Source organism: Tachysurus fulvidraco, chromosome 8 (genome assembly GCF_022655615.1).
Source record: "Tachysurus fulvidraco isolate hzauxx_2018 chromosome 8, HZAU_PFXX_2.0, whole genome shotgun sequence".
NCBI classification, from domain to species: Eukaryota; Metazoa; Chordata; class Actinopteri; order Siluriformes; family Bagridae; genus Tachysurus; species Tachysurus fulvidraco.
This window is the reverse complement of record NC_062525.1, coordinates 3686330-3700657: the sequence shown is the minus strand read 5'-3', so window position 1 is coordinate 3700657 and position 14328 is coordinate 3686330. Positions and strand designations below refer to the sequence as shown.

The 14328-nt window shown below is 44.3% G+C and overlaps 1 protein-coding gene across 7 annotated transcripts in view; it reads right to left on the bottom strand.

Annotated features, from left to right (window-relative positions):
* neurl4 (neuralized E3 ubiquitin protein ligase 4) overlaps positions 1-13963 on the bottom strand; it is a 20238-nt gene extending 6275 nt beyond the window's left edge. For 2 of the 7 annotated variants that reach the window (XM_027165305.2, XM_027165306.2), the window contains exons 1-19: positions 13752-13962; positions 11179-11764; positions 11001-11072; positions 10328-10776; positions 9620-9731; positions 9419-9507; positions 8256-8328; positions 7102-7375; positions 6823-7004; positions 6659-6744; positions 6389-6551; positions 6046-6256; positions 4590-4666; positions 4028-4106; positions 1989-2164; positions 1539-1667; positions 1215-1360; positions 885-1103; positions 707-805 (exon numbers count right to left, since the gene is read on the bottom strand). In XM_027165305.2, the coding sequence (XP_027021106.2) occupies positions 707-805; positions 885-1103; positions 1215-1360; positions 1539-1667; positions 1989-2164; positions 4028-4106; positions 4590-4666; positions 6046-6256; positions 6389-6551; positions 6659-6744; positions 6823-7004; positions 7102-7375; positions 8256-8328; positions 9419-9507; positions 9620-9731; positions 10328-10776; positions 11001-11072; positions 11179-11764; positions 13752-13916 (3387 nt within the window). In that variant the 5' untranslated portion in view covers positions 13917-13962. Of the gene's footprint in view, positions 1-706; positions 806-884; positions 1104-1214; positions 1361-1538; positions 1668-1988; positions 2165-4027; positions 4107-4589; positions 4667-6045; positions 6257-6388; positions 6552-6658; positions 7005-7101; positions 7376-8255; positions 8329-9418; positions 9508-9619; positions 9732-10327; positions 10777-11000; positions 11073-11178; positions 11765-13751 lie in introns of all 7 variants that reach the window. The other 5 variants (XM_027165307.2, XM_027165309.2, XM_027165304.2 and 2 more) reach the window with 4 other exon arrangements.
* Positions 13964-14328: the final 365 nt, after the last annotated feature.

Below are 14328 nucleotides of genomic sequence, written 5' to 3'. Positions count from 1 at the left end.
GTATATAAATATATAAGTGTGTGTGTATAAGCATGTGAGTGCGTGTATATAAATATATAAGTGTGTGTGTATAAGCATGTGAGTGCGTGTATAAGCATGTGAGTGCGTGTATATATATATATATATATATATATATGTGCGTGTATAAGCATGTGAGTGCGTGTGTATATGTGTGTGTATAAGTATGTGTGCGTGTATATAAATATATAAGTGTGTGTGTATAAGTATGTGTGCGTGTATATAAATATATAAGTGTGTGTGTATAAGCATGTGAGTGCGTGTATATAAATATATAAGTGTGTGTGTATAAGCATGTGAGTGCGTGTATATAAATATATAAGTGTGTGTGTATAAGCATGTGAGTGCGTGTATATATGTGTGTGTATAAGTATGTGAGTGCGTGTATATAAATATATAAGTGTGTGTATAAGCATGTGAGTGCGTGTATATAAATATATAAGTGTGTGTATAAGCATGTGTGTGCGTGTATATAAATATATAAGTGTGTGTGTATAAGTATGTGTGTGTGTGTATATAAATATATAAGTGTGTGTGTATAAGTATGTGTGTGCGTGTATATAAATATATAAGTGTGTGTGTATAAGTACGTATGTGTGTGTGTGTATATATGTGTGCGTGTATAAGTATGTGTATAAGTGTGTGTGTGTGTGTGTATAAGTGTGTACAAGTGTGTGTGAGTGTGTACCTTAGCCACAGCGGTGGCCGCAGGTCCCATGTCCTCTCCATCGATGTAAATGTGCATTGTGTCGTCAGTGCATCTCTTCACACCCACTCTGTTCCCCACCTGTGATAACACACCTGTGTATTTACTCCTGCTGTAACACATAGGCCCTGAACACCCCATAATACTACAGTTCTCTAACCGTCAGTCTGTCCAGCGAGCAGCCGAAGTTTTGCCTCTGTAGAATGCCGTTGCGCCTGACTTCTGACCCGGCAAGCAGCCAGGTGACCTTTGACCTGAGCTGAGTGAGGGAGGGCGAAAGGCCGCTGAGGGGGCACGACGGCAAGTCCGGGGGCAGCAGGGTGGTCAAGCCGATGTGGAGCGACCCTGACCACCGCTCATCGACCTCATTGATCTTTACCTGGAAGGGAAGAAAACAGAGCTCTAACGGGACCAGACGAAACGTTACAGTACGGATCGATACGAAGGCACAAATAAAAACAGAACGCCTTTCTCTCTTCCAGGGTCTCACCTCGAACAGTTCATCCGTCTTGAGCTCCTTTGCGCTAAACACGATGGCGTGAGAATACCCTCCCACCCTGACGGCCTGGCAGCCGTCACCGAGCAACACCACGTTCTTCCCGTGTTTGTTGTGCAGGCGATGAGCCACTCCTGCCACTAGAGGGAGACATGCAGAAGGATTGTGTTCAGGATTTTATTCATCCTGTTTAAAATCAAACACACACCCATATTATATCAGCATAGCTTATATTTAACAGCTTGTGTTCAGGGAGGTCTTTAATGCTCTACCGCTCACACACACACACACACACACACACACACACACACAGAATACCTGGTGAGTGTATTGGGAAACTCTTCTCTGTGATGTTACTAGTACATAAGCTGTTGTCAAGCGGTCCAGATGAGCTAGTGATGGACACCTGAACACACTGACCATACAGATCAATCACAGCATACACGTCTGTGTGTGTGAGAGAGTGAGAGAGAGAGTGAGAGAGACAGACAGAGAAAGAGAGAGAGAGAGAGAGAGAGACATATTTGTATCCATGTATTTGTTTATGTTATTATTTTTCTAACGTACCTAAGACTTGGCAATAAAGTAACACGTGGGGGAAGGGGAGTGAAAGAGAGAGTGAGAGAGAGAGAGAGAGAGAGAGAGAGAGAGAGAGAGAGAGAGAGAGAGAGAGAGAGAGAGAGAGAGACAGAGGAATACCAAGAGATATAAGGACAGATTGAGGGAGATTGAAGGATTGTGGGAGAGTAGAAACAAAAGTTTTGGCACCTTTACCTGGCGGTAACCCGGTACACGCCACGCCCTGGTCCACTCCGTTTATGTAGTAGTGAAGATCTCCGGAGGCGGAACGCATCATTCCGATCCTGGAGCCGGTCCCCAGGGAGTCCAGATCACAGCCGTAGTTATTCCTCATGGTGTTCCCGTCCTGCATGATCGCTGTCCCGCTGTAACGGGGAAGATTAGAAAATAAAGCATGAGCATGAGGAGCTGCACCACAGGATATGGATCTGAATACTGACTCGCAGATGCCAGTAAAGACTGGATTGTAGATTTCAGTACAAATAAACATCCCAGATTAAAATGTCTGTTTACTGTGTACTAGTGACCCGCGGGTCGGGTTGGGGCGGGTTAAGAAATTGTCACTTTACTGCGGGGCGGATTGGGGCGGGTCATTAAAAACAAAATATAAACAACATGTTGCGTGCAATTCCCTATAATATTTTCGGTGCGTGGCGGTTTTGTAAAAATAGACACAGTGGTGCGGGCCGATAATTTTATAAAAGCTGGACCCGCGGGTTGGAAAAAACCCGACCCACGCATCACTACTGTGTACTGTTTATAATGAGCAATAACGTAACTGTCTCGGCTAAGTGTGTATTCTATGCGTGTTTAAAAAAAATAGGAGGTTTGTTCAATAAAAATCTAATTATACTCTTAATAGTTGATAACATTAGAATTATGCTGACTGTTATTTACATCAATTATTTAGGTAAATGAGAAAAATATCATTTGTATAATAATTTGGATCAGGGTGTATGCTTGTGGCCTGTTGAGTCAATCCATAACAATATATCAGTTCACACCCACCTTCTCGTGCCCAAGTTTTGTTACTGGAAATTGAAAATGAGACTGAAAAATATTTCCTGTGTGAGTGTGTGTATGTGTGTGTGTGTGTGTGTGTGTGTGTGTAAGGGTGTGTGTGAGAGTGTGTGTGAGTGTGTGTGTGAGTGTGTAAGGGTGTGTGTGAGAGTGTGTGTGAGTGTGAGAGAGTGTGTGTGTGAGTGTGTGTGTGTGTAAGGGTGTGTGTGAGAGTGTGTGTGAGTGTGTGTGTGTGTGTGTGTGTTTATGTGTGTGTGATTGTGTGAGTGAGAGAGTTTGTGTGTGAGCATGTGTGTGTGCGAGTGTGTTTGTGTGTGTGAGTGTGTGTGTGTGTGAGAGTGAGCGTGTGTGTGAGCGTGTGTGTGTGTGTGTGTGAGAGAGAGAGAGATGTGTGTGTGAGTGTGAGAGGTGTGTGTGTGAGTGTGTGTTTGTGAGCATGTGTGTGTGTTTGTGTGTGAGAGTGTGTTTGTGAGAGTGTGTGTGCGAGCAAGTGTGTGTCTGTGCGAGTGTGTGTGCGCGAGTGTGTGTTTGTGTGTGTGTGTGTGCGCGAGTGTGTGTGTGTATTAGTGTTTGTGTGTGTGTGTGTGTTTTTGTGTGTGTGTGTGTGTGTGTTTTTGTGTGTTTGTGTGTAAGTGTGTTTTTGTGTGTGTGTGCGCGAGCGTGTGTGTGTCTGTGTGTGCGCGAGTGTGTGTGTGCGTGAGAGTGTGTGTGTGTCTGTGTGTGTGCGCGAGTGTATGTGTCTGTGTGTGCGCGAGTGTGTGTGTGCGTGCGAGTGTGTGTGTGTGTGTGTGTGTGTGTGTGTGTGTGTGTGTGTGCCTAATCACTTCACTGTAAAATCATTAATCACGTGTGTCTGAGAACTTAAGATTTTTATAAAATAAAACACGAGCTCATCATCACTATCTTGTCTTGGAGACATTCCAGGACCCAGTGGTCATCAGTCACTGCTTCTGCAGCACTTTAAACAGAAGAGTTTCATATATATTTTCCACTCTAACATCTGCTACGGGGGCTGCAGGAACAAAGGTACCAGATTAGTGAGCACGGCTTCGAGGTACAGTGATCAGGAGACTGAGAAACAGACTGTAAGTGTCTCCTAGCAGCAAGACCTGACATTTTGACTCATTGCTCGTGTCACGTTCAAACCCCTGACATTTCTGAGACCTCTGGAAATTCCAGTGCCGGACGGAGCGTCTGGTGTGACGTACCTCAGCATCCAGGTATCGTAGTCGATGTCAGTCATCGTGTTGGGGAACTCCAGCTCCTCTGGTCTGATCGCGGTCACTCCTAAAATCAAAAGAAAGCATTTTAACTTAATTTTAGTCACCTGATTACATACAATTCACTTCTATTTATTTTTATTTACACTCGCACGTTTATGCTTCCTGGAACTAAGCGCTCAGCTAACATTTAGGTCAGGATTAAGAATTTATATCTACATCGTGTAGTAATGCTATTACACGTTAATTCCTGATGGAAACAATCGCTCGTGTGGTTTCAGGTCAACATTAAACTGAATCTGTGTCATTTAACTGATTCAGTAAACTGAATCTGTGTCATTTAACTGATTCATCAATTATTTAGTAATGTTTGTGCTTTCTGAAGATTTTGTGATAGATATGCGACACGGCGGATATTTACATTTGCTGTTTACTGGACAAAATACGATTGAATTAAAATACTATTAAATGTTTTCACATCCTCCTCCTCATCATCCTCCTCCTCATCATCATAAGGGTTTCTTGTTATTATTTCGTCAGATCAGCTCACCTGCCTCTATTGATCCTGACCAGCGATCCACCATCTTCTGAATCACAATCTCAAACAATTCACCATCACGAAGGCACCTGTTAACACACACACACACACACACACACACACACACACACACACACACACACACACACACACACACACACCGTTTTATACAGAATGTTCTGTATCAGGTGAGAATGTCTTAGCAATGACACCATTAGTCTATGAAGGTGGCTCCAGATGATTCCTTGCAAACAGCGTAAATGAAAAGTCGAACATTTCGTGAGCGACATCTGAGCAACGTGTGAGAGACGTGTGAGCGATGTGTGAGCGAGGTGTGAGAGACGTGTGAGAGACGTGTGAGCGAGGTGTGAGAGACGTGTGAGAGACGTGTGAGAAACGTGTGAGCGACGTGTGAGAGACGTGTGAGCGACGTGTGAGCGACGTGTGAGAGACGTGTGAGCGACCTGTAAGAGACGTGTGAGCGACCCGTGAGCGACCTGTAAGAGACGTGTGAGCGACCTGTAAGAGACGTGTGAGCGACCTGTAAGAGACGTGTGAGTGACCTGTAAGACACGTGTGAGCGACCTGTGAGCGACCTGTAAGAGACGTGTGAGCGACCTGTAAGAGACGTGTGAGCGACCTGTGAGCGACCTGTAAGAGACGTGTGAGCGACCTGTGAGTGACCTGAGAGCGACGTGTCAGAGACGTGTGAGAGACGTGTGAGCCACGTGTGAGAGACGTGTGGGCGACCCGTGAGCGACCTGTAAGAGACGTGTGAGCGACCTGTAAGAGACGTGTGAGCGACCTGTAAGAGACGTGTGAGCGACCTGTAAGAGACGTGTGAGCGACCTGTAAGAGACGTGTGAGCGACCTGTGAGCGACCTGTAAGAGACGTGTGAGCGACCTGTGAGTGACCTGAGAGCGACGTGTCAGAGACGTGTGAGAGACGTGTGAGCCACATGTGAGAGACGTGTGGGCGACCCGTGAGCGACCTGTAAGAGACGTGTGAGCGACCTGTAAGAGACGTGTGAGCGACCTGTAAGAGACGTGTGAGCGACCTGTAAGAGACGTGTGAGCGACGTGTGAGCGACCTGTGAGCGACGTGTGAGCGACCTGTGAGCGACGTGTGTGAGCGACCTGTGAGCGACCTGTGAGCGACATGTGATTCGCAATAACATCGGATCTTTTACTTAATCCTTGACATTCGACTCGTGTTTGTTGATCTTTTTTTTTTTTTAATTACACATATATGGAAACGTCCACAATGTGCTTCTTACCACCTGAAATGTTACTTTGCACCTTTATCTTCAGTAAACACTTTTCATTTATTATATCAAATATCATTCGTATTCTGTTCATGTTCGTGTTCATGTTCACTCTGACCAGGGCTTTAGCTGGAAAAATCCAGTATCCCTTGTATTACCATAGCAAAAGTTGTACAATTAAACCCTCAGCTCTATTAACACACCTGTTGGAGATGACGATAGCGTCGTTGAACTCGCTGCGGCAGTTCTGACGAAGAGCCGTGCGGCCGCCGTTGGTGATGACGGCGTTGGTGCCGTGCAGATGATGGAAGCGGAGGTCGCTGGCTGCACTGACACCGGTGACAGAACACGGGCTGCCGGGGGACATGGTGACGGGACCCTCTGAGCTATCCTCAGGGAGAGGGGGAAGGTCAGCTGGACGAGACACAGACAAGGAGAGAGAGAGAGAGAGAGAGAGAGAGAGAGAGAAATGTTAATGTTTAAATACCACAGTGATGTTGTGTGTAGTCGGTCACAAACTGTATCTTTTCTTCCTTTCTCCCTCACCCATGTCGTCCATGATGGTTGCCTGAGCCGCCTGACCGTACAGGTCCACTACGGCGTAAACGCTGGGCGGAACGTTCCAGGCTGCCGGACCCTGGGGAACTCCGTTAACGAAGAAGTGCAGGCTGCCATCATCCTTCCGCACCACACCGACAGTGTCTCCAGCCTTGCGCACACACAGACACACACACACACACACACACACACACACAAAATGAGCACTAGATATAAATGAATGAATGAATATCTTGTGATGTGAAACTTTAAGCATACTTTTAGCCGGTCCAGGTTGTGTCCGTACTCGTCTAGTATCGTGGTTCCGTTGTGCATCACTCCGTTTCCTGTCATCATCCATGTCCCTGTGAGAGAGAACAGGAGGTGAAGAGAGCAAACTGTGTGTAGAGAGACATCATAAAGTATCACGATATGGCACGTACCTGAGCGCAGGTTGGTCATAGTGGATGGTAGCTGTAGGTAGGCGGGGTTATGTGTGGTCACGCCTATCTCGATAGACCCCGCCCACTTGTCCACCATCTTGTCTATGCGCACCTGAAATACTTCGTTGGAGTGCAGCGGCCGATTACTGAGCACGACTCCGTGATTAAAGTCGTCTGTTGCGCTGTAAAAGATCAGAAGGAATTGATTCATTAAAGGATTTTATAACATATTTACAAAAGTGTAGTCTGTCGTCTAAAACAATGATAATAAATCATCACTGAGGTCGCAGCGCCGTCCTGCCATCGCCGATGATGGCCGCTTTCTGCCCGCAGTTGGTGTGGAAGAGAAGCCGGTCCGGGGCTTCGGCGTCCGGGGTGAGCGAGAGGGCGGGTCGAGGGCGGCCCACGTCGGGTGACAGAGCTCTCATGATGGCGTTGTTGCGACGTAAACGATCACTGTGGTTGTGATTGTGGACGATGGTGACTTTTACCGCCATGCCGTAGAGATCCACTACACCGTACACCACGCCCGGGGTCTGGTTAGCAGCTACGCCTGGGAATATTACACATACACACATATACACACACGTACACACACATACACACACAGCAAACTTTTTAAGTCTCATGAATTTAATGCATTTTCCATTTTTATTACATCAAAAAATAATACTATAAAAAAAATAAACTAACACATAGGTGTTAAAGGTGCGGTCTCTGTTGTTTGAGAAATGCTTCAGAAAACTGAGTCAGGCCGACAAACGAAACAAAAACAAAACTAACGTGTAGCCAATGAGCAGAAAGGGGCGGGTCTTGTCAATATGGCGGAGAGAGTGTACAGTGAGCATGTGTGACATTAGCAGAAAGCGGTTTTAACATTGACATGGAGGATAAAAACAAAGAAAGAAAGAGAAGAAAGGCTTACGATAAGGCAAGAAGTAGGACGTGTTAATATAAGATCAGCTTTCCAGCGCTGGAGAGAACTGAACATCTTCTGTGTGAAACGGAGCTAAACCTCACGGTACAACACTACAAAAACACATCTGTATTACCATAGTATTACTCACTGCGTTCATTTACTGATAAAAAAGCATCCCCTCGGTCAGCTGCCCCAACAGGTGCCACCATAATACTTGTCTGGGTTATGTATGTATGTATGTATGTGTGGGCGGAGCTATCAATACAGGGGTGGGACCCATTTGGGTTAAGGGGCGTGTTTGTTTTGGTGATTTCAAATGTCAACATTGGCTTTTGAAACAGTAAATAACTAACACTAATCAGTCCCTTTATATCATTGTGGTATTCTGAAGGGACTGAATACAGGCACCTTAACCAGCTTTAATCTCCACAGTGAATTCTGCCTGCGTCTGGAGTCACTGTGGATAACAGCGTCTTCCGGATCGACGGACGTAAATACGGATGTTTTCGCTCACCTTGGTCTATGCCATTGATGTAGAAGTGCAAAGCGCCGCTGGCTTTCCTCATCAGCCCGATATGATCCCCTTCCTACAGATAACCAACAGCAACACTTCCGGGGTTAAGAAACATAGTGACTTGTGCTAGAGCAGTGTGTGTGTGTGTGTGTGTGTGTGTGTGTGTGTGTGTGTGTGTGTGTGTGTGTGTGCGCGAATATATGTGTGTGCGAATATGTGTGTGTGTGTGTGTGTGTAAGTATTTGTGTATGTATGTGTGTATGTGTGTGCGAGTATGTGTATGTGTGTGTATGTAAGTATTTGTGTGTGTATGTGTGTATGTATATGTGTGTGTATGTATGTGTGTGTGTGTGTGTGTAAGTATGTGTGTGTATGTATGTGTGTGTGTGTGTGAGGGTGTGTGTGTATGTGTGTGTATATGAGTGTGTGTGTGTGTGTGTGTGTGTAAAAGTGTGTGTGTGTATGTAAGTATGTGTGTGTGTGTGTGTGTGTGTGTGTGTGTGTGTGTGTGTGTGTGTGTGTAAAAGTGTGTGTGTATGTGTGTGTAAGTATGTGTGTGTGTGTGTGTGTGTGTGTGTGTGTGTGTGTGTGTGTATGTATGTGTGTGTGTGTGTGAGGGTGTGTATGTATGTGTGTGTATATGAGTGTGTGTGTGTGTATGTAAGTATGTGTGTGTGTGTGTATGTCTGTGTGTGTGTGTGTAAGTATGTGTGTGTGTATGTGTGTGTATGTGTGTGTATGTGTGTGTAAGTATGTGTGTGTGTAAGTATGTGTGTGTGTGTGTATGTGTATGTGTGTGTGTGTGTGTGTATGTGTAAGTATGTGTGTGTGTGTATAAGTGTGTGTATAAGTGTGTGTGTGTGTGTGTGTGTGTGTGTATGTGTGTGTGTGTGAGGGTGTATATGAGTGTGTGTGTGTGTGTGTGTGTGTGTGTGTGTGTGTGTATGTAAGTATGTGTATGTGTGTGTAAGTATGTGTGTGTGTGTGTGTGTGTGTGTGTGTGTGTGTGTGTGTGTGTGTGTGTAAGTATGTGTGTGTGTGTGTGTGTGTGTGTGTATAAAAGTGTGTGTAAAAGTGTGTGTAAAAGTGTGTGTAAAAGTGTGTGTGTGTGTTTGTGTGTGTGTGTGTGTGTGTGTGTGTGAGAGAGAGAGCAGGAATGTTACCTGAAGCTCGTCCAGGCTGAACTCACAGTACTCCCTTCGTGTGCCCTTGCCGTTGGTCAAAATCCCACAGCCACTCATCATGATGGTTCCTGACAACAAGACACGGATAACAAGAACATCAAATAACTCTGAACAAGACCAGAATTATGAGCTATTATTATTATTATTATTATTATTATTATTATTATTATTAATAAAGACCTGAGCGTAAATTGGTCATGGTCGCAGGATAATCCAGATTGTTGGGGTTGTGCGTCGTCACTCCGATCTCGATGGATCCGGACCATTTATCCACCAGTTTATCGATACGGATCTAATGGCAGAAACACGCAGGGTTAATGTGGCAGCACACAGAGCATTTTACATCCTGATATACAGACAACATAAAATAATAATAATAATAATAATAATAATAATAATAATAATAATTAATTAATTCTCCAAAATCCAAATAAAAGACATGTGGACACAATAACAAAAAAGATCCTCAAACAACGCACAGAAAACAAGCTCATGTTCGTTATTAAACATCAGAGTAATGTTTACTTCTGATTTCTGTTTTAAGCCATTGTTTAGAGGAATAACCCTGATTTCCTGGCACGAGCTCCACCGGACGTCCACGGTGCCGTTAGGTTTACTTACAATTTGTACAAATTCTACAGAAGGTGTGTTTTATTCTCAACATTTATACGAAGGATGAGTTTTTCCTCCTCACATGAAAGTCTTCATATTTTCTTTACTAATTTTTTTAAATAGGTTTTATAGAGATGCTTTTTTATAATAATAATAATAAATATCCTTTTTTTTTAAATATTTACACTAAGTAGGTTTATATATTAGGTAAGTAACTTTATTACACACACACACACACACACACACACACACACACACACACACACACACACACACCTCAAACATCTCGTTGTGTTTGAGTGGGCGGTTGGTCATGACCACGCCGTTGTTGAACTCGTCCAGCGGTCTCCTCCTCTCGGCCGTCTTGTTGTTGTTGCTCAGTTTAATCAGAGTGCCGCACTTCTCGTGGAACAGCAGTGCGTCGTTGGTGGTCATCCCACTGTTGCTTACCGCCGTCACCGTCCCCGCCCCATTTCCTCCTCCTCCTCCTCCTCCTCCGTTTCCTAAAAGGTTGTTATTGTTGCCCTCTCCTCGACCTCCGACCCCATTCTGGTTTACTCCTCGAGATCCGTTACTGCTTCCTGTTCCACCTCTGGATGAGTCTGAACTTCCTCCTGAGCCACCGGCACCGCCTAAACCCGAGTCGTCTCCACCTTCGTCTTCCGAGCGGTACAGCGACACGATGGCATTGTTGAACACGTCGAATAACTGGTGCTCCGTGAGGACTGGGGGGAAAAAAAAGGACCCAAAACAACATCGGTCAAACGTTCAGAAATATTGTGCTTCGAATGAACTTGAGTAGAAATTTGTCAAAGAAATCTAACGTGTTATAGAATGGCAAACATAATGACAGGTAATTATTTTACAGGAGACAAATGATCTGCTTTGAGAATATATAAGTTGTTTTGTTTTAGGTTAAAAGCCAATTAAATAAAAAAAAAATCAATACCGGTGTCTGGATCGAAGTTATTTGGGAATTTGTCCGGTCGGCCGTGTCTGTGTCCTCGTGTAACTTCGGGAACTGAGGATGAAAATAAAACAAGACGGAACGTGTTATAGGTTTAAAAAAACAACACATCATAATTTCTTATAATTTCAGTTGTTTTAAAAGTGTTGTGTGTGCGTACCGTCCTCAGCCGAGCCGTTCACGGCGGTGGTTATAGCAGGAACGGCGGGCAGAGCCACGCCCCCAGTTCTGTCCTCATGATCCGGCATGAGAGCAGCCGGAGACGCCGCGGCAGACGCCGTGGCAGACACCGTGGCAGACGCCGTGGCAGACGCCGTGGCAGACGCCGTGGCAGACGTCACCCTGTCCGTCTCTCCTGTCTCCACTAACTCCTCCCAATCTTCGCTCTCTGTGTCCAGGGGAGGCTCGCAGCTGACCACGGTGACCTGAGTGCACTTGCCGTAAAGGTCCACTACGGCCCACAGACGCGAGGGCAGCCCGCTGGCTGCCGGACCGCAGTCCTGCCCGTTCACCCACAGGTGCAGATCCCCCCGGCCGTTCCTCTGGATCCCGACCCGGTCGCCTTCGCCTAGCTGATCTAGGTCACGTCCATACTCCTCCAGAACCGAGCGGCCATCCTTCAGCACGGAGCAGCCGGATACGATCCACGAGCCACCCTTCAGTCCTGTCGCGCTGCTGGGGAAGTCGAGAGCTGCTGGGTCCAGCGCAGTCACGCCGATCTCTATAGAACCGCTCCACGAGTTCACCTGCACACAGGAAGCCAATGAGATTCTCACATCACGTGTTCAAATTCACATCAACTTGCTCCTTCTTTTTCACAGTCAGAAAATATAACATTCTACTGGAATAGTGCAACATGCACAGGATATTTAATATGACAATAGTCCACGTAAACACAGCGATCTAAAGCTGAGACTTGACTGGGGTTAGTAAAAAAAGAAACGAGATGAATGACGATACAGTCGGTACAATCGGATCAAACAGTCAGTGTGCTGTGAAGAATATATCAGTGCAGTGAATGAACAGTAACATGACAAGAAGACAAATCAAACAAAGGTTTTTACGAGCACTTACGCTGAAGAAGCACTTTGGATTTTAGACGTGATCAACAAACGTACACAAGCAGGGAGAAAATCAGCCTTTCTGAACCGTTCTCTCTCTTCATTAGTGTACACTCTCAGACGAAAGCTGAACAATTAATCCCTATTTTTACTATTGTTGGGCTCCTTAATAACTGAACATAATTCGGTATACATAATTAGATATCGGGAAGTGCTATTAGATATTTTCCTGAGCAAAGAATGGCTGTTTTATGATTATGATGGTGTTACAGTTCAATAATTTTATCTGTCCAAACAGTACACAGTTGTCCTTTTTCAACCAGGTTAGTGTTTTAGCTGTAGTGCTTAAAATCCTTGTAGTTTCGAACAAGACAGAAGTGAACCGTTTTTGAGTCGAAATGAGTCGGTTCGCTGAATCATTCTGAATTCTCATCACTACAGGAAACAAGTCACAACAGGTCGGACGATCATCACCTGTGTTCCTTCCTCTACGGTCCTGCACATCAACATCTGCTCATCTACGTGTCAATTTAACTTACGTATAAATAGAATTAAATAATTATTATTGAGAGTCACAAGAGACGACTCATGAGTCGAAATAATATGACTCACTACGTTTCCCCAGATAAACATAACCACGCCTATTTGTTTACGAATTGCTTACAAAAAATTAAATCATATCGAAACTACAACAAAACAATATATACTTCAGTAACCGATTTATGTTTTTAAAAAAATGTAAACATACCTAGTAACTTTTTAATTCCTAATATGGCTCCAGGGTTTTATTTACACTAACATTAACTTAAATTGCTTATAGTTTATATTAGAAATGTAGCTAAAAACATGACATTGTCGCGTCGCATTGGCATAAAGTGTTTAATAACGCGTTATGAGTTTATTTATTATTTTAATGATTGTCGTGTTAGCAAACAAACTGTCAGTCAGTCAGAGAACTAGCTAAAATGTTGCTAAGATATTAGATGGTAAATAGTCAACAAAGGTTTTTAAATGTTAAATTGGTAAATAAATACTATTATATTTGAGCTGTAACATATCCTCACTTGTCTAAAGTGTTTTTATAACGTTATAATGCTAATAAAGGTTATATATTAGCTAATATTACCGCATCTCTGGTAATGGTCTAGAGAGCTAAGCTAGTTCATTATTCCTACCCGTTTTCAGGTAATCCCGCCTCCTATTTCATGATTGGACAGTTTTTCATATAACGTAAGATCTACCCAATAAAACAGCAGAACCGGAGTAGTAAACGCCCCAAAACTAGTGCAATGGGCGTGTTTTTATCTTAAAAGCAGTGGGATAAAAAAACACCGACCTTAATCTAAGCTAGCAGCTGTAAGCTAGACTAGATTTCGAAATGTCTCGAATGTAATAAAGTAGCATGATGAACAAACCGAGAGCTCACAGAGACGCTGTTTAAATGTGTGTAAACATTTTATGAAGATGTCAGTGTCAGATATTGGCGTTATGAAAGGCTGTATCCCAAATGAACAGCGAGAGCACTATGTAGGATGTAAGTGTTAGTGTTCTGACCCGAGGCCCCTTCGCTACCTAGTGCACTTGTGTAGTGGGCGAGAAGTGGTTTGGGCTGCAGCCCGTTACTGCAGAAAAACCGACGGCTACCTTTAGCCTGATGAGGCGACTTGTTTACCTTCTTGTCGATCCGAACCGTAAAGACATCGCGGTCCCGCAGCGGCTCCCGGCTGAGCACCAGGCCGTGATTAAACTCCTGAACCGGCTGGTTTCGCTGCGCCGTGCGATTCGAGTTAGACAGACCGATCAGTTTTCCGCTGCGCGGATGCAGCTCGGCCGCCATCTTCGCTGGGGCGGCGCACTTCACGACACCTCGTTTGACGCTTTGCGACAAATGGAAGCGTCAAACGGCAGCTCAGGTTTCTGCAGGGCAAGAATGATGATGATGATGATGATGATGATGATGATGATAATGATGGATATGATAATATGATGATGATGATATTGTGATATGATGATGATGATGATGATGATGATGGAGATGGTAATATGATGATGATGATGATGATATTGTGATATGATGATGATGATGGAGAAGATAATATGGTGATGATGATATGTTGATGATGGTGATGATGATAGATAGATAGATAGATAGATAGATAGATAGATAGATAGATAGATAGATAGATAGATAGATAGATAGCTGCATGAATGAATAAATGTCATGGTAACATTGAACAATTTGCATTATA